Genomic DNA, 20,221 nt, shown 5'->3' with positions numbered 1-20,221 from the left:
TGTTATACTGGGGCAGAGATTGAGGGGGCATATTATACTGGGGCAGAGATTGAGGGGGCATATTATACTGGGGGCAGGGATGGAGGGGGAATGTTATACTGGGGCAGAGATGGAGGGGGAATGTTATACTGGGGCAGAGATTGAGGGGGCATATTATACTGGGGCAGAGATGGAGGGGGAATGTTATACTGGGGCAGATATGGAGGGGGAATGTTATACTGGGGCAGAGTTGGAGGGGGAATGTTATACTGGGGGCAGATATGGAGGGGGAATGTTATACTGGGGGCAGATATGGAGGGGGGATGTTATACTGGGGCAGAGTTGGAGGGGGAATGTTATACTGGGGCATAGATTGAGGGGGCATATTATACTGGGGCAGAGATGGAGGGGGGGGATGTTATACTGGGGCAGAGTTGGAGGGGGAATGTTATACTGGGGGCAGATATGGAGGGGGAATGTTATACTGGGGGCAGATATGGAGGGGGAATGTTATACTGGGGCAGAGTTGGAGGGGGAATGTTATACTGGGGGCAGATATGGAGGGGGAATGTTATACTGGGGGCAGATATGGAGGGGGAATGTTATACTGGGGCAGAGTTGGAGGGGGAATGTTATAATGGGGACAGAGATGGAGGGGGAACATGAAATGGGGCAGATGAAGGGGAATATGAAACTGGTAGAGAAATGGAGGGGGGGAACATGAAACTGGGGGTAGATGAAGAGGGCACTTAAACTGGGGGGGGGACATTAAACTGTGCAGGTAGCTGAAGAGGGACCTGTCTGCCTCTAGTTGCCCCCAGTTTAATGTCACCCTCCAGCTACCCCTACGGTTTAATTGTTGCATCCAGCTGCCCGAGTTTAATGTCCCCCTCTAGTTTCCACCAGTTTACACTGAGGCACCAGGAGAGGGACTTCATACAGGTGGGCAGTTGGAAGGGAACATTATAATGTGGGGGCATATAATGTACGGGTGACTGTAGGATTATACTTTGTGGGGGCACATGAAAAGATTATTGAAAATGGGTGGAGCCAACATAGAAGTGGGTGGAGCTAAATTTGCCACGGCGCGGCCCTCTAGAATAGTTTCAATTTCTTATGCGGCCCCATGGGAAAATGAATTGCCCACCCCGGCTTTAAAGGATTATCTTATGTTCTCTTCTCAGCATGCTAAATAGAAAGGCGGGCAGACTAGGGGCAGTTTGGGAGAGGATTTCAATGCCCCTGTGTGAACTTGGCCTCTGCCTATGTTTAGTTTTGAGAACGCCACATATTGATAACCTGGTCAAAACTTGTGTTGCCTTTTATTGCAGGACTTTCAGGCTAATAAATAATATTTGGCTTCTTTCTGTTGCGCCATTTTTAAGTAGCAGGAGTGAAGGACACGGCCTGTCACTTGGAGTCTACTTGAAAGTGTTTTCCACAAGGATATGGGAGCCTTTTCAGCATGGTAAACCCGCCAAATCCTCGTGGGAAAACCCTCTGTGTGAACATAGCCTTACTCTGCTTTCCTAGATCTAGCATTGTTCCCCCTTAGTTATAATGGCATATTGTCGCCGCCGTTTATTAAATCAATACTCTATTACACAATCTAGCGCTTGGTGAGGTTTTTGTTACGCTCAGACAAGTGCCCTGTATTATTACAGCGGGCGCCATTTCCCTTCGCTCTCTCCATGCACGACGTCCTGACACTCGGATCCCGGGAGCCCGCTCCATTACATCCTCAGTCAGATGATGAGCTGACGCCTCTCCCGCTGTTCGGACTGGGCCAAGGGCGTCCTGTGATTGGACGCACTGGGTCACGTGTGGCGGCGGACAGCTGGCTGCGGCTGATCGCGGTCGGTGCAGCCGCCTGCTACCGCTTGTGTGCCGGGGCTTTGGTGCTCGGCCTTTGCCTCTCGTCATCCGCCGCAGCATGGGAGACAAGAAAAGCCCGACAAGGTGAGCAGAAGAGGCGGGCGGTTGGAACACTCCGCCTAAAGCGCCTGAGGCCACGGCAGATGTGAGCGGGCCTTGTTGTGCGCTGCATGTAGACATGTCTGCGTCTCACACTTCTCTCTTCTTCAGGCCGAAGCGGCAGCCGAAGCCGTCGTCAGACGAGGGATACTGGGACTGCAGTGTGTGCACCTTCAAGAACAGCGCCGAGGCCTTCAAGTGCCTGATGTGTGATGTGCGCAAGGGGACCTCCACCCGGTGAGAGCTCACACCTCCTCCCGGCCATGGCTTGTGCACTCGGCGGGGTGAACAATGCCGCATCTCACATGGCTCCACACACCATCCCTCTGACATACGGGCCTGGGCTTCTCTCCTTCTAGGCTAGGGCAACAGTAGGACAGCCAGAGCCTGGGGCTGCAACTTTAGGGCCACTGAGTGTGGGGCTTCTACCAAGGCATTGGCCAGCCCCAGTCAGCCATACACCTGGGCACTCTCAGGGGGTATATAATGTGACATCCATGCTGTGAGCAGATTTATAACCTCATAGCCGACCATGGGCCAAAATGAAAGTAGTGATGTGATTGGTTCGTGCCTGCAGTCTAATAAGCTCCCTTGTTAGTGTTCCAGACTCCTCCTGGCCTCAGGTTGTGGGGCAGGAAGTAGCTGTCTGACATTGTCAGCCATATTGGCTCTCATGGGCTAGCATTTCTGTCACTTGGTCACTCAGATGGTATGCCTATACATGTTCTAGCTTACTATGTTGGACAGAGGGAGATGCAGAGACATGCTTAAATTTACATCTATTAGACAGTGTCCTTGGTTTAATAGATCCTTAGTGAGGATGCATGTTCACGTTGTGGCAGCCAAAGCTCTGCATGAAATTCTCAATACTTGCTCGATTATGTAGTATAATAGTGCGATCATTGGTAGCCACTAGTGTCATCTAGGTTGGGCATTCACAACCCTACTACTTTGAAGGGGTTTTCCAGGACTAAATTATTGATCACCTATCCTTAGGATAGCTGATCAATGTTAGATTTGTTGAGGTCTGATACCTGACTCGTCCACCCATCAGCAGGTGAGTGCCACTTCTGTTTCAAGCCTATGATGTCACATGGACTGGTTGTAGCTCAGTCCCATTCAAATGCAGTGAGACGCACAGCTGCAACTATGTTGTGCATGGTATGCAGTGTAGAGGCTGTGGGGTTCATCCAAATGCTTTAGCCTCTTAAACAGTTGATTGGTGGGGTGCCAGGTGTCAATAACATGGTGCTGGAAAACCCATTTCAATGATGTCTTCATTGCCTGGAAATCTCCTGTCATCCTTACTGCAAAGAAGCTTGGTGTTGGGTAGGTTAAAGTGTTTTATAACTTAGTTGGCCATCCATACTGTAAAATGGACAGTTATTTCTGCTGTCTCCTGTGGAACTATGCCAGGTACATATAATGTTTCTAGGCAGTACTTGTGTTCTCTTTATGCCATGCTTTTAATGTGCGTGAAATATGTGACATTAGGCCCATAGTGATCCTCTAGCACAGGGATAGGGAACCTTCGGCTCTCCAGCTGCTGTGAAACTACAACTCCCCACATGCTCTGTTCACTTCCATGTGAGTTCCAAGAACAGCAGAGCAAGTATGCATGCTGGGAGTTGTAGTTTTGCAACAACTGGAGAGCCGTACGTTCCCTACCCCTTCTCTAGCACCTACTGGGATACCAATGGTATCTACTTCCTGGCAGATCCCCACATCATCCTGTGATTGGTTGAATGTCAAGAGGGCCCAGGAAATAAAGACCAGCTGGAGCTCAGTATGCATCAGAACAGGAGTGACAGGGTTTGGTGAGATGAGAAGCTTTTTATTTTTTAACCAACTCTGCAAACTTGCACATCAGCTTTTTCCTGCTGGACAACCATCTAAATAACCACTGCATCAGGCGGAGGCTTCAGGTTGCGGAAACACAGCTTTTTGTTGAGGCAGATTTTGCTGCATTGCTTTGAACCAAAGCCAAAAATGGCAACAAAAAGGGGGCAACACAGTGGCTCAGTGGTTAGCACTGCAGCCTTGCAGTGTTGAAGTCCTGGGTTCGAATCCTGCCAGGAACAACATCTGCAAGCAGTTTGTATGTTCTCCCCGTGTTTGCATGGCTTTCCTCCCATTGTACAAAGACCTACTGATAGGAAAGAAAATGTACATTGTAATCCCTATATGGGGCTCACAATCTACATAAAAAAAAAAATGGCTACAAAAGGAATGGGAACAATATAGGAGGTTCTTATACTTCTGCCTTCTGCTGAACCCACTCCTGGCTTTGGCTCCAAAAAACTGCAGCAAAATTTGCACCAAACAAAAACAAAGTTGGGCTTCAACAACATGGGACGTCACCTTTTACAGTGGCCTCTCTTAGTTTGGCTCTAAACACACTCATGTATTGTTTGTCAGTGTGTAACTTTCTTTTTTTAACGGCTAGCACATTGAACATTTTCCTGTCTACAGTGCGGCTCAGGCTCGTTATTGTAACCTGTGAATCCATGGAGGTCACAGATGGCACCGGGATATCATCCATGTGCTGTTTGTGCCATTTTCACATGGACCTGCGTATGCACATGTTCGTGTACATTGTAGCCTTACAAATAAGAATAGACGTTGCCTTGGAGGAGGATATGTATTTGAAGGGTATGCTCACTTTTTTATGTAATTATCAGAGATGTGGAGTCAGTAGGCAAAACCACTGACCCTGACTCCCTTAGATTTTTCCAGAGTCAACTCCAGGAGACCCAAACAGAGAGCCCAACTGTAAAAATGGCGGCTAACCACAGACACCAGCAGACCCTATAGACTATACTGGGTTGTGCTGAGTGTGTGTTGGGTATCTGCCAATTTTATACTGAAACCAACACAGAAATTAGTAGCCCTCTGTGCTGGACTTTTTCTCTGCCCATTTCTGGCAGTTTCTGTGGTGGAGACATTGGTGTAAATGTGAACTTAGCCTAAGTCAGAAATGCACACCACTGAATCTTCCTCTTGGTTATCCACATATTAGAAATCCTAATTGGATATCCTTTAGCTGATGGCAGAGTGAAACAGGGTGGTATGGATGCAAAATAATGTCCCATGTGACCAAGTTAATTATGATTACTTGAGATGAATTTCAGTCTTTTTTTTTTTTTTTTTTTTTACAATGAATTGACCGGCCCATAGACATATAAATATTTGGTCATTCAAATCAGTGTTTTGCCGTGTCTCACACATTTTTCAGACAGTAGTAAGGTGACGGCTTCTGCAGACAAATATGTTTGGGCTAGAAAGTATGGCAGTGATATTGGTCACATTTACTGGCTCAACCACGGCTCACTAAATTGATATATTGAGGTCAGTCAAGCATGTGTTTGGGATAGTAAATGCTGCTGTTTCTGTTCAGCACCATATACATTAAATATCCATCAGTGACTCTCATTAACGTTAGAATTGTTAATAATAATCCATATCTATGGCCAACTTTAGGTAAGCCTAGCTTGAGGCCACGCTAGAACACTAGTTTTATTTATTTAATCCCTGTAGATTTTCTGAACACTTTGTCTACGTTTCTCAGTTTGAAAATGAGCCTGTGTGTTGAGCAATGTTACTGAAAAGCTTATTGATAGTTTTATTGTAGTCATGTGCTTCCCTTCAGAGCATTGATCTCCTCTGATGCTCACAGTCTACAGGAGGTTAAACTTACAATGCAAGTTTAATAGAACTTTGGTCTGACTCCCATAGACCTGCTTTTTGAGTTTGACCTCCTCCATAAACAAATCATTGTGCACCTGAGTAGCAGAGAGGCGAGGAGCACATAACGTTATAATGAAACGGTCAGTAAGTTGTTCAGTAATATTACATTACACTGGTTCATTTTCAAACTGAGTAGACAAAAAGATTACTGGAATGCAGCTGTAAGATATGTGATGTAGCAACTAAGTATTATTTTGGTATTATTATTTAATTTTTTTTTTTTTTTTTTTTTTTTAAAGCTCTGTACATGTCATGTCAGAACCCTATGTTTGCCATTTGTGCAAGTAAAGCTCCTGGCCTGTATGTTAAAGGGATTCTACTAGAGATGAGCGAACACTGTTCGGATCAGCCGATCCGAACAGCACGCACCCATAGAAATGAATGGGAGCACCTGTGACGCTGACTTTGCCGGCGTCCGGCCGGCGTCACGGGTGCTTCCATTCATTTCTATGGGAGCGTGCTGTTCGGATCGGCTGATCCGAACAGTGTTCGCTCATCTCTAGATTTTACCATTAAAATCGATTTTTATTTTTTTAATTTATTTAATTTTTGTCGTTGACACGTAGAAATAGCTTTAAGAAACGCTATTCTTTTCTTACCTTTAGATGGCTTCTCCGCGCCACCGTTCGGTAGAAATCCCAGTTTTTGTCAGTATGCAAATGAGTTCTCTCACAGCACTGGGGGCATCTCCAATGCTGCAAGAGAGCTCTCCAGCGCCACATCCATCTTCTTCAGGAACGGGTCTTCTCATTTTCTTGTGGCCGGGGGTCAAACTTCAAGCTTGTAAGCGGTCATTTTTTTTGTGGGCATGTGCAGTCAGCTCTGCCCGAGGCCTAGAAGTTTGACCCCCAGCACCGGAAGAAGACGCGTGAAGACGCTGATCCTGAAGAAGATGGAGGCGGCGCTGGAAAGTTCTCTCGCAGCATTGGGGATGCCCCCAGTGCTGTTTGAGCGCTGAGGCCCACCCCCAGTGCTGTGAGAGAACTCATTTGCATACCGATGAAAACCTGGATTTGTACCTAACAGCGGCGTGGAGAAGACAGAAGAATAGCGTTTCTTAAGGCTATTCCTACGTGACAATAACAGAAAATTTGATTTTAATGGTAGAATCCCTTTAATTGTGTCCACAGGGCTCCATTTATACGGCAAACCAATTATACTATCCTAGTAAATGTCTGTATACCTTTTTGTTGTATATAATAATGTTCTATGCAGAGGGTGTGCCGGAAAATGCATATAAAGTGAGATATACATTACTTTTCTTTAACATGGGGGCTCTAGGCTCTTCCAGCCTTCTGTGATCATCTCATGATTGATGGCTGGCTGCCATATATCTGCATACACAGCAATCTGTCCTGTCCTTTGAGGAGCTTTATTCGTGAATAGACTAGACTCTTCTTCCCTGTGTGTCTGACTCTTCTGCATCATGGTTTGAGGACTGATCAGCTGTAATGCGGTTTTCTCATAGATCACTTTGTGGTTGACTTCTGGGATCTCCAGTGATCACAATACTCAGCATCCTGTGATACTCAGCTGTTTAATAGGCAGTGGTACTTTAAGCCCTGTGACCCTATCATTGTTTACATTGCTCTGTACAGCACAGGTCTGTAGCAGCAGCTGTTCCTGGTATTACAGTTAAGTCCACTTCATTTTAGTGGTAAAACGCAGTGGCATATTGTAATATCAGGCATAGCAGTTACTTAGCGTATGAAGCTATGTCTGGTAAGTAATGAAGGAGACATGGCACTTTCCAGTGCCCTGTGGCTCCTTCCAGCAGCTGATCGGTAAGTCTGCCCCCCCCCACCCAGCAAAATATTAAAGGCCTAGCCAAAAGATAATTTATCAAACTGGAAAACCTCTTTAATTCTATATTAAGAAAATGTTTTCCAGAAATAACTTTGTTTTCTCTATGCAGGAAACCACGACCTGTTTCACAGTTGGTTGCCCAGCAGGTAACGCAACAATTTGTGCCTCCAATGCAGTCAAAAAAAGAGAAAAAAGACAAACCAGAGAAAGAAAAAAGTGAAAAAGAAACTTCTATTAAAAAGAACAGTAACAAGAAAGCAAGGTATTATTATTTTTTTTAAGTTTTTACACTGAATCAAAATTTTGTTTACCTAAACCCAGTGCATGACAAATTTACAGGAGGTTGTTTACTTGTAAAGCTAGGGCCACACTCTGACTTTGGTCATGCACCTAAAGAGCGCTGCAATTCTTTCTCTATTATTGAATGAAGTCACACTGTGATGACTTAGTGTGCCACAACTATAACTATGAATACAACATTGCCTGACAATCTTGCAACTAGAATTCACGGCTCACTATGGTTTGCCGTGCGACTCCATTTACTAACATTAGTGAAGGAATTACCCTAGCTTTAATGAGATTTGTGAGTATAGAGGAGAAAAGAGATAGATACATAATCTAGATTTAGCTGTTTCCATTAGCATTTGCAGACCAAATTTTAAAAGTTACTATTAAGAGCTTATACCGATCAGTCATGCCATTAAAACCTACAAAACCGAATATTGTGTAGCCCAAACTGCTAAATAAGATTGTGCTACCGAAGCAGCTCTGATCCATGATGGCATGGACTCCACATGACCTCTGAAGTTGTCCAGGCACCATAACCTTAATCCTTTAGGAACACACAGAGCAGTAGCCGCTCATAGGTGAAACCCCTGCATGTGTTCGGTAGGGTTTTAAATAACCTTTTACTTGGCTTTATGATTGTGCTGATAATACTAGTTTTTCTTTTCCCAAACAGCCATTAGCATGATTGTAGCCCCAGACCTAGAATACTGCAATATGCATTGTGTTCTGACATGTGCTTATCTCGTCAACTGAGGTTGACTAACACCCTAGGCCAGATTTATAACTTCTTGTAACTCCTGCAAGGGGGACTCAGATGAAATCTGTAATTGTATTTCTCTTTATTTTCTAAATATAATGTGGGTTCTGGCTGTAAGTTGCCTTGACTATGACTATGTAGTGCCTGTTGCCTAGTTCTAGTAACCTAGCATGTGCAATGAATTTTTTGCTCACTCTGCTTTAGATGTTCTTTCTTAAAGTGGTCTGTCTTATAAACGTTAAGGCTGAGTTCACACACAGTTTTTTGGTCAGGATTTTGAGGCTGAATTTGCCTCAAAATCCTGACCAAATAGATGGTTCCCACTGAAATCAATAGGAGCCGGTCAGTTCTTTTTTCTGGCTCCTGGAAAAAAAGAAGCAACATGCTCATTCTTCAGGCGGATTCGCCTCGTGAACCCACCTGAAGACACTCCCTCCTCCTGGCTAGGCCCATTCATTGGGCCTAATGCAGAGCGGAGTGCGTGACTGGATGCCAGTGCACTGCATCGGCATCAAGTTGCAGCTACCCGTTTTTTGGTCCAGAAACTGAGGTGGCCTCTGCCTCACTTTCCAGACCAAAGAAACCTGTGCAAACCCAGCCAAATCTTGCTTTGAGTGGATCCTCAAAGACACTATCTGGTTTGCCTAACCTTTTTTTATTTTTTATTTGTTTTGTTGTTCAAATGGTCTCCTTCCAAGGGCCATAACTTTTACAAGGGCTTGTTTCTTGTATTTGTATTGTATTTCCAAATGGTGCCATGTTAGGGTAAATGTGTATGGTATAGTGAAGAAAAAACTGTATTTTTCACATTATTTTATTGTTTGGTGTTTTCATAGCTTGATAATGTGATTTAAATAAGAAGATAATGTTGTTTTTTTTTTTTTTTTATCTGGTTAAGGCCTGGTTCACATCTGCGTTCGGTAATCTGTTCGGGGAGTCTGCATGGGGACCCTCCCGAACTGATTACCGAACGCATTGTCAAGTGGTGAGTTTATGAATGCACACGGACCCCATAGACTGTAATGAGTCCGTGTGCTTTCCGTGCAGTGTCCACACGGAACATGCGGACAGGAAAGTCATGAAGTACTTTTCTGTCTGCATGTTCCATGCGAACATCGCGTGGAAAGCACACGAACCTCATTACAGTTTATGGGGTCTGTGTGCTTTCATAAACTCAGCGCTTGCCAATGTGTTGGGGGGGGGGGGGGCATGCGCACTCCCTAAACAGATTACCGAACGCAGATGTGAACCAGGCCTGAGTGCAATTATGATGCCAAATAAATGTATGTAGTATTTTTGTAATGTTTTACTAATTTTGCAATGTAAATGTATTTGTTACAACATTCGAATTGCAATAACTTTTTTTTTTTTAATTTTCTTTTTCTATTGCTGATGGCTTTTGTGTGTGTGTGTGTGTGTGTGTTTTTTTTTTTTTTTTTTTTTTTAACTATACAATGAATCTTATAGCAATGAGACCAAAATCTAGGCAGTCTAATATAGTCACAAGGTTATAATTATCTTTTATATTTCTTTTCTCTAGGCCACGGTTGAAAAATGTGGACAGAAGTAGTGCACAACATTTGGAAGTTACTGTGGGGGACCTAACGGTCATTATTACAGACTTTAAAGAGAAAACAAAGTCCCCTCCTACATCCAGTGCCACTTCAGTGGACCAACATAGTCAAAGTGGATCTGGTTCAGAAAACACAGAGCGGGGAATATCCAGGTCGTCATCACCCAGGGGAGAAACCTCATCTGTAAATGGAGAATCTCATTAAAGTTTCTCTAGTGTTTTCTAGATATTGTGACAAGAAACTTCTTTCTGCCAATAGTCACCACAGTTACATGGAAAAAAAAAAATCTGACGCAAATCTGATATTTTTGAGAAAGTGAGTATGTATGCACTTATTTTTTTAATTCTATATGTTAAGTGCGCCTTGAAAGATAAGCCTTTCGAGGTAAGTGACACCAAAACATGAAAAGGGTTTGCATAAATATTAACCTGTACAAATATTCCTGGTTCATGTTGATTGATTGTAGACACATGGATATTTTCCATAGTCTGCACTAGCTGCCATGTCTACCCTGTGTGATATTTGCTTTACAGGCCTCAATTAACCCAAGGTACAGTAGTTACAGGGACACCATGACAAACTTTTTCATCCAGTCATTTGTATGTATGGTAAACTCAACTATACCTTCCTGCAGTCCATTTTGTTGCAAGTAACAAAAGTCTGTTTTTAATAGATGTATTTCTGGGCGTATGACTGTGTTAGAACCATAATTCTTAATCTCATGCTGTGTAAAGGAGGTAGCCATCTCTTATGGCTAAATTACTGTACGAGAGTGTCCTGTACGCACTTAGAAACCTGTCCTACTGAATCATTTTACGGAGTGTTGGCATGCAAGAAATGACTAATTTTTACTGCATGTGTTTCAGCTGCAGTGACATTGCGTGGGCTACAAGAACCTGCTGTATTCTCAAATGAGTCTGTGGTAGTCAGCTCTTCAGAGTAGAGCAAGTGCTATGACAAGGCTGCGGGTGTGAAGCCTCATATCAGTAAAACACAGAGAAACTGTACATTGATCACAAGTCACTGTAGGGAACTAAACAAAGTGTGAATTTTTAAACCCATGAGATCAGAAGAGTACTTTCCATCAACAGTTGTCCGCTGTCACATGCTGCTTATTATCACTAATAAAACAGCAAAATGACATCACATGAGAACTATAGGGCTAATGATGCATACATGTAATTGTCAAACATGAGTAAATGTATATAGACCCTTTCCATTTTTAGGTGTTGCTAGCCCTTTAAAAAGGACTATCTATCTACTGTTAGATGCTGTTTAATTTATTGGTTTGTATGTGGCATCTTGCAACTTTTTAGTAAATATACTGTGTGATTTTTAGCAATGAATTTATGATTTGTTAATCAATTTTAGTTTGCACTGGGTTAGGGCACATTACTGGAAAGCTTCTATAATTTAGTATTAGTATGACCATCAGGAACTGGGTTATCAAACATGGTGCTGGAAGGACATGGATGAGTAAGGAAAAATGACTGTAGAGATTTTACTAAAAACAAAATGCAAAATAATAAAAGATAAAGTAATTTGATCCCCAAATATGGTAATATCTTAGAGAAGTCTTACCTCCATCTTCTGATTGCTTACTTACTATCAGGTAGCCCTCCAACAAACTGTCCAGTGCTGGATTAAGGAAATGTTATTAGAGTTCCCCCTGTATGAAGCTGCATTGCCTTCTAATGTATTTGGGACATGTTGCAGTTTATACAAGCCAATAAATTAAAGACTTCTAAATGTAGACTGTAAAAACGCATAATTACATTAGGACCTGATATCAAAGAGCCATAGAACTTTGCCAAATCACTTGCTAAACTCTATTGCACCTGAAGGTAAAGGCTGTGGGCACCATTGCACAGGTTTTTTTTTTACTCTTCTGAATGTGGCATAGATCTGACAGAGCACTGCTCCTGGTTTTGTCATCTTTGCTCTCTCCCACTGGGGTATCTAGAGAATGTACACTGGCAGATCAGAGTGTACGTAGTGGTGAGATTCCAGGTTTTAAAGAAACACTCCAGTAAGAAAAAAAAAAAAAAAATTGTCCTGATCATACCCTCATCACTCCGTTTGAGAATTAGCCTGTATGTAGTAATGTTATTGATGATTTTATTGAGAAGACATGTGTTCTTCTTCAGAGCACTGACTTCCTCTGATGTTTGCTGTATGAACAGGAAGTTAAATTGCCATTAGGGCTAGTCATTTAATTAATTGGATTAATTAACCATTTCAAAGAAGCACAATTCTAATTTTTAGCAGAATTGAGAAATCAGTGTTAGTCCTATATGCTGGAAATGTATAGTGTTTTCTAATGAGATTAGATGAAAATACGTTTTGCGAGTTAAAAAAAACAAAACAAACAACAATTACACTAACATACGTTAAAATAATTTTTTCCATGTCAAAGGTGTCTATAGCCTTTAAACCTGCAGACCTACTTTATTCCCTCGAGGAAATGCAAGATAAGTAGGGTATGATTAAAGCCAGGGCTACACTGCGACTTTTTGTAGGACTTGTATGTGGCTGCAGCTGTCACAAAATACTTAACGAGGACCTTTCATGGGTTTGGGCACAGGCAGTTCTATATACTGCTGGAAAACTGACAGTGCGCTGAATTCAGTGCACTGTCTGCTTTCCCAATCTGTGCTCCAGGTGAAGAGCTATCGGTGCCAGTACCGTAGCTCTTTACAGTCAGAAGGGCGTTCCTGACAGTCAGGAACATCCTTCTCCACAGCAGCGCCTATAGCGCTGTACTGTGAGACCGGGGAAGAACGCCTCCTCCCCTGCTGATAGTGCTTGTCCATAGACAAATACTATCAGGAGGGCTATAGGTGATGCTGTGGAGAAGGAGGTTCCTGACAGACTGTCAGAAACTCCCTTCTGACTCTGAAGAGCAATGGTACCCATACCGATAGCTCTTCACCTGGGGCACAGATCGGGAAAGCCGACAGTGTGCTGAATTCAGTGCACTATTGGCTTTCCAGCAGTATATAGAACTGCCTGTGCCCAAACCATGAAAGGTCCTCTTTAAACTCAGTAGCACTACAGAAAGTCACTGTGTAGCCCTATCCAGAAGTTTTTGGCACATAGTCATCAGTACTTACTCAGTACTATAGTGAATGGTTAGGCCAGCTGAATTTACAAGTGGTCTTCATTTAAAGGGGTTGCCCAGTTTCGTACAAATGTTAATGTTTGTGTACTGAAGAGTTCTAAAATTTTTCTAATCTATCTTTTGTATCAATTCATTCATTCATCATTCATTCTGCTTACTTCCTGTGGATAAAAATCAGATGTCCAATTACTATGCTGTGCACCTACTTGTCCATCACATGACCATGGACTGAATGTCATCCACTGGGCGTAAACAGAATGAATGACAGCAAGCAGAGGTCTAGAAAACCATGAGGAATTGATATAAGGTATATTAGAAAATTCACACCTGCGTCTGGATTCTGTTTGGGGAACGCGTCCCCCCATTCTACTTGAAAAACACGTAGAGGAAAGTCCTGCAAGCAGGTTTCCGCTGGTAACTGTTTAAGTGGCTTGAGCGTTTGTTTTTAAGGTTCCCAAGCGAACTCGAAGAACGGAAACCAGGTGCAGGTGTGAATCTAAAGTCAGAGGTGTTCACTTTCAGACAAATATTATTAAGTCCTTTTCCACCATTAGACTTTTATGCTATGTCAGTCAAACAAATGTGGCCATGCCATTGAAATAAATGAGCTTTGGAACCAGCTGAAGATGTGGTCACACCATAAGAGCAATAATGGAGCCCCCTTATCCCTTACCTTTAATCCCTATTAACAAGTGTTGGCGGTATATTAAAATCATTTTGTATGCACAAGCTCTCAAAATCAGCACTGCATAGAAATGGTCCGGTTTTATGCAGTACAGGAAATGTGCACTTTCGTCTCTTGAACACCCACTCCAATATGCATGAAAACGTGTACCAAAACTGCACTAAGGACAAAGCCCATTACAGTAACACTAGGTTCATAGCAGTAACACATGGAGCCCGGTGGACCCCATTGACTGTATTGGGGTCCGTAGGGTTTCTGTTGTTTTTTAAGCTGAAACTGGCACAGGAGAAGGGCCCCCACAAAACGTTTTTTTACTTCCCACTTCCAAGTCTCAGCAGAATCTACGACGGAGACTCGGGCACAGATGTGAATGTAGCCTTAGCTCTATTGACCTTTCCCATAAAAGCTGTGCTGTCTTGTTGGATGCATTGACAAATAAAGGAATGCGTTTAAGGGGCATCCATAAGTGCTGCAAGTAGTAAACTTTAAAGGGGTTGGCCACTTTCGAAATCATTTTCTCAAATGCCATACACTGATATATAATGACATGACAAGTTTTAATCCCACTATTAGGCCTACTTTAGCCCTTATTGTGAAGCCTCACCTTTGACTATTGTAGGCATGCAAACCCATCTACTCAACTGTACATCCACTGGTGGATGAATCCCCCTATGGATGTTTAACATGAGCAAGGGGGAGGCTTTATAGCTACGACAATTATTAACCTGTCTCTTAATGGTGTACACAAAATAAAAATGTCCTACTTCCCTCATTGATCAGCTGATTCTTCCCAGTGTCTTGGTGACCTATACCACTTGCTGCAATTATGATGTTCAGACACAAGGCCATGTGTGGGCCTACAACAGTCAAGTAGAGACTGGCAGGGAGAATGGAAAGTGTCGGGAAATGAATGGCAAGAATTCAGTGAAGTTAGTAGGCCATTTTGCAATTGTTTGTACACTGTTCTGGTGTGGGTTAGGAATATAAATACCGTATATATTTTTTGGCTGCACATTACCCTGAAGAATTTTTATTCTTTTTTTTTTTTCTTCTTAAACAGCTTATCCCCTCTCAAATGCTTATTTGGTACTGAATGAAATTACAGCTGTCAGAACTACTGACTTTTTCATCATCTAACACTGGAGTTTTGCAGCTTTGGTAGATGAAGGAAGTGATTTGACTGCATCCAAATGTTTTTTTTTGTGTTTTTTTTCAATATTGATCCTACGAAAATGTGTAATAGGTCATTAGTGCGTAAACTCTTAGACTGAGTAAAGTGTCCCACTGCTGTCACTGTTGACCACAGAAATCCTTGTGGGGTGGGGGTGGGGGGTGACATCCATTAATGAGTTTGGTCACTGTTTACATGATGTTTACAATTCCTTGGACTGATGGAAGTACAGAAAAGCACCCAGACACGTGCTTCATAAATTTTTGATGTAAAATGTTATCATTGTAAGTTTTCCCCAAATCAACTAGTTCACAAGCATTCCTCATAGAGGTGCGATTGGTGACCTCCTCTTTAGCCCATTGTGTTTTCTCTTTCTTCTGGCACAAAAGCGTAGGGCACATACATTTTTAGTCTTTAATGTTTCGATCAATGTTGAAGTGCCATGGACATGTGGTGATCATTTTGTTATGCAGTGTTATTAGTAATTCCATCTTCACTTTTAGGTTAGTGAGTACTAACACACCTTCAATAGATTTCTGTGGGCATGTATTGAATTTACATTTTATAACCTAGATAAAGCTGCCTACATATGTATTCTTTGGATAATTGTAATGCATAGTTATGTTAACAATTCACAGATCAACGTCGATAACTTACTTGCTACAGGAATTTCAAAGTGACTATCTTAAATGCACCTGCTGGTACTTGGTGTGAATTACATAGGAGAATATAAATAAAGCCTTTGTATGAAATTTTTGCCATTTATTTTGTTTTTATACGTGTATTTTGGGCAACTGTTACTCTGGATTTTGCTGCTGGCTGTAATACTTTGTCATGAATTAAAATGCTGGCGCGTTTTTGTTTTCTTATGGTTTTTATTGCTTTATTGAAATGATTCCTTTAACTTCCATAAGTTATTAATAAACAGTAAACTGTGTGTTACAACCCGAAATTGAACAATGTTGTGTTCCCCCAATGACCTAAAACCTTTTGTTTGCTTGTATCACTTCGAACCTTTCATCCCCATAAGGTCTAATTGGTAAAACAAAAAACATTGCACACCCAGGGAAAAATGAAAAATGTTAGAATTTCTGTTGGTTTTACTATTTGATGTAGTATGAATAGGAAAAGGCAGCATTATTTAAATGGGTTATTCCCATCTCAGACCTTTATGGCATAGCCACGGGAAATGTCATGTCTTAGGAGTGGTTCCAGATATCTGAAGACCTTGGGCACCTCTGTTCTGTGGCATCTGTGAGTGGAGAACTGGCACATACATGGTTCTCTCCATTCTGTCCTATGGAAATTACAGAAATTGCCCAATAATTATTGCTACTCGAATCCACATCTCCATTCACGGTGGCTGCAGAATAAGTGTCCGGACCCACGTTCTTGGGAGAGGAGCAGGTGCCCGAGTTGGATCTCAAGGACCTCTATGGCATATCCTCTAGATATCTTAGAAATGCTAGATTCTAGGTTCATACTAGTGCTTACTCTGCTGTTCAGGTCCATCAGGAGTACCCAAACAATGGAGAGGTGGACCGCTAAAACCGCGGTTACCCACTGAGCCTGGCAGACTCCATTGCGTATAATGGGGTTCGTCAGGAGTGAGTCGTTTTGAAACTGAAAGCGACAGAGAAAAAAAATCCTGTGTGCCGCACTCTTTCCCCACCCCCATCTATTTTTGGCAGATTCTGTGACGGAGTTTCCAACGTAGACTCCATCGCAGATGTGAACCTATCCTTTGGTGGGAGAACACCCATTATGTTCTGCATTGTACGCTTTCAAGGGTACAAGTTTAGGGTCTCTCCACTTGAGCTCCTTTTATTGGTTATTGCGTTCTGTTCACTACAACGTCATGGTTTCTGATCATAATGGAGTCTTTGACAACTATGCCTGAGGCTTTAGTCACATGAGCAAGATGCAAAATGGGCATAAAAAAGACATTTGGCACAGCCGAGTTGCATTTGTGCAGCTCCTGTGTCCATGAATCCCTCATAGACTTGAATCTACTGAGTGATCTGTTATAAGTCAAAATTAGGCCACATTTTCATATTCCATGAAGAAAACAGACATGTGAATAGGCCCATAGGAATGCATTGATTTTAGTGCAGCCGTGTGACTGACATGTTCATATGAGTATAGCCTGAACTGATCCTGACCAATTCTGATGGACCCAAATAACTGTTCTGAATAACTGTGTTCAACAGGTTTCTAATGGGGTTCTGGTATTTTTTTGTTTTTTTTATTGTAAAAATAGTGCTACAGATTTTATATTGTCACTTAAAATATCTGCACCCCTAAGAGTGCCGGTGTGAACAGAGCCAAAACCTCTGATGCACTACTTCTGATGGTGAATAAAACCGAATGGTGCTATGAAAGTGCATTCACTTCTGAATTCTGTGAACTGTAGACCCATTAGAATAATTACTTTGTGATCCTCTTTGTGATATACTGTACAATTTACCAAACTATAACTTGTGCTTCCTTACTTTGCTTGCTTTCCAAGTCATTGAAAATTGAAGGGGTTGAATGAATGTTCGGGAATTGCTTTTCTTGTATTTTCTAAACTGTTTTTGGAGCAACAATTTTAGTTTGTTCCTGCTTAGCAGCATATTTCACTGACAGATCTTGTTACCGCTCAGTCAGACATGTCACATGAGCACCTAGATGGGGGTTTGGGGTTAGGATCTTTACTTATAGAATGACCATTACAGTGAAGAGCTGGCATAGGTGCGAAATCAGACTGAGTGAGAAGATCTGATCACTGGAATATCTCTTAAATGACTATTCCCAACCCTTTTCATATGCACATAAGGGCCAAGGTTGCCTTGTACCATGAAGACCATTGTTAAGTACAAAACCCTTTTATTTTGCTCGTTCTTGCCTGTTGTGAAATCCATTCTTTGGTATCCTTTATATGTATCAATAAAATATTTTTATGAACACAGGTTTTGCATTTTTGTTTACAACCACCACTTACAATAAACATGCAATGTTACCCATTGAAAGACTTTTGTATTTCCTGCCATTTGTGATGTACCAGATTCTGTACATGTTGTTTGAAGTCAGTACTCTATGCACAATGGTACTGGATTTTGTAAGATGTTAGCTGTAAAATATAGTTAGTTAAAGAAAATAAGTCTTGTGTGTTATGTTTCCCATACACATTGTACATGTCCATAGTCCCCTCCCTTGTGTGTGATGGCAGCCTATAAACAAGTGAAAAGAAGATGTATGTAGGAAAGGACAAAGGAACCTTAGTGTGTTATATTAATCAGAAATGGGTGGGAAAAGGAAACCTAAATATTTCAGTTTTTATTAAATTAGTCTCCAATTGCAGTTTTTAATTTAAAAAAAAAAAAAAAAGCAAATCTGTTGCAGGGTGTGAACAAGGTTTTAAAGTAGTTATCCATCTTTTTAAAATTCATGTGCTATACCTAGGAAAGGATATCAATTTTAGATCGATGGGGATGGTAGATATAAGATAAGATCTTTTCATAGTCCCACCACGGGGAAATTGTGTTACAGCAGCATGGATAATACAGTAATATATTTCAAGTAAGAACACATACAAGCTCAGAATAGCAGATTGAAAAAGTATACTAGGAGTCATAACAACTAAAAAGAAAGGACTTGGGATCATCTAATTCTCTGTATGGAGTGATCTTCGCTTAGCCTGATGTTGATTATACAGCCTGACTGCGGTTGGGAGGAAGGACCTCCAATAGCGCTCCTTCTCACACTTAGGGTGAAGCAGTCGGTCACTGACAGTACTGCCCAGTGCTATCACGGCCTCATACATGGGATGGGAGTTGTTCTCCAGCATGGAGCTCACCACAGACAGTATCCTTCTGTCACCCACCACCTGTAATACGTCTAGGGTCTCCCCAGGACAGAGCTGGCCCTTCTCATCAGCCTGTCAAGTCGCTTTATATCCCTGGCTGGTTGCTACTCCACCAGCAGGCCACTCTGAAGAATATGGCTGATGCTACTAGAGTTCAAAAAAGGTCCTAAGTGCCCCCTGGATTCCAAAGACCCTCAACCTCCTGAGCAGGTAGACCCTTTTTGTGCAGTGCATCCATGTTATCACTCTAGTCCAGCTTATTATTGAGGAGCACACCCAGGTACTTATAGGTGTTGACTATCTCACTGCTCATCCCCTGGATTTCCACTGGTTTTGGAGCATATCTCCACTTAATAAAGTCCACCTCCATCTCCTTGGTCTTCAGAGCATTAATCCTGAGGTGGTTCCACTGACACCATTCCACAAAATCCCAGTTTGTCTCTGTATTCCCTATCGTCTCCGTCTGTGATGAGGCCTACTATTGCGGAGTCATCGGAGTACTTCTGTAAGTAACAGCTGGATGAGTTGCACCTAAAGTCGGCATTGTGAAGAGTAATGGGGTAAGAACTGTACCTTGTGGTGCACCTGTATTACAGATCACAGTGTCAGACACACAGCCCTGGGCTCTCACATACTGAGGTCAGTTTGTGAGGCAGTCTAGGATCCAATTGGACAGGTGATGGTCCACTCCAACAAGGTCCAGCTTGTCTCAGTAGCCCTGGCTGAATGTCGTTAAAAGTACTGGAAAAATCAAAGAGCATTATTCTCACAGTGTTCCCTGGTTTCTCCAGGTGAGAGAGAGCTCTGTGAAGAAGGTGGATATGGATGGAAGGTGGATATAGTACAGTCCTTAGTTGTACATGATGGAATTTGTGTTCCTGTCTGCTTTCTTGACTTATTCAGTTTTGGCCCCTTTTGAGACTAACTCCACTCCTACAGACATGCAGTATATGGCTGCAAGAATCCTCAGGACATCTACTGAGCTGTATACAGTGGTGGGTCAGGAAGCCTTTTTACTTTGTGCTGCACCATTCAGGCTGCTGCCAGTCATGTCTTCTGCATCAAGTTGGAGGCAAGAGGTGGAGAGCTGCTGAAAGCTCTGTGGGAACAAGGGTTGGCAAGTATTAACTTAAAAAGAAAACATGGGACTACTTTGTGGGACCACATGTGACATTATATGATTTTGGCAATTAAAATGTGTTTTGGCTCATACATTTTTCAGTTTAAGCGCCAATGGCGTCTAGGTAGTGCGTTTTTAAAAAAAAAAAAAAG

At 42.3% G+C, this 20,221-nt stretch overlaps 1 protein-coding gene across 2 annotated transcripts; it reads left to right on the top strand.

Moving 5' to 3' along the window:
- The first annotated feature begins 1,757 nt into the window (after window positions 1-1,757).
- Window positions 1,758-18,050, top strand: YAF2 (YY1 associated factor 2). Of its 2 annotated transcripts, XR_012716112.1 has the most exons (5): window positions 1,758-1,938; window positions 2,065-2,190; window positions 7,616-7,768; window positions 10,092-10,440; window positions 14,992-18,050. XR_012716112.1 is itself a non-coding variant. In XM_075274299.1 (4 exons), exons 1-4 carry the CDS (start codon window positions 1,913-1,915, stop codon window positions 10,327-10,329), a joined length of 543 nt encoding a protein of 180 aa, XP_075130400.1. In that variant the 5' UTR covers window positions 1,768-1,912; the 3' UTR covers window positions 10,330-18,050. The 2 variants fall into 2 exon arrangements, 1 of the variants encoding a protein (XP_075130400.1); XM_075274299.1 differs by having other exon boundaries at window positions 1,768-1,938; window positions 10,092-18,050.
- The last annotated feature ends 2,171 nt before the right edge of the window (window positions 18,051-20,221 follow it).

The sequence above is a fragment of the Leptodactylus fuscus genome, chromosome 5, assembly GCF_031893055.1.
Source record: "Leptodactylus fuscus isolate aLepFus1 chromosome 5, aLepFus1.hap2, whole genome shotgun sequence".
Classification (NCBI taxonomy): domain Eukaryota; kingdom Metazoa; phylum Chordata; class Amphibia; order Anura; family Leptodactylidae; genus Leptodactylus; species Leptodactylus fuscus.
Note: the sequence above shows the minus strand (reverse complement) of the source record. Positions and strands in the feature narration are given on the sequence as shown.

Bases quoted from the DNA above. Each gene is read 5' to 3' on its own strand.
- YAF2 (XM_075274299.1), top strand. From the start codon at position 1,913: ATGGGAGACAAGAAAAGCCCGACAAG. The intron at 2,191-7,615 runs GTGAGAGCTCAC...TTCTCTATGCAG, and splicing joins CGCAAGGGGACCTCCACCCG to GAAACCACGACCTGTTTCAC. The intron at 7,769-10,091 runs GTATTATTATTT...TCTTTTCTCTAG, and splicing joins AACAGTAACAAGAAAGCAAG to GCCACGGTTGAAAAATGTGG.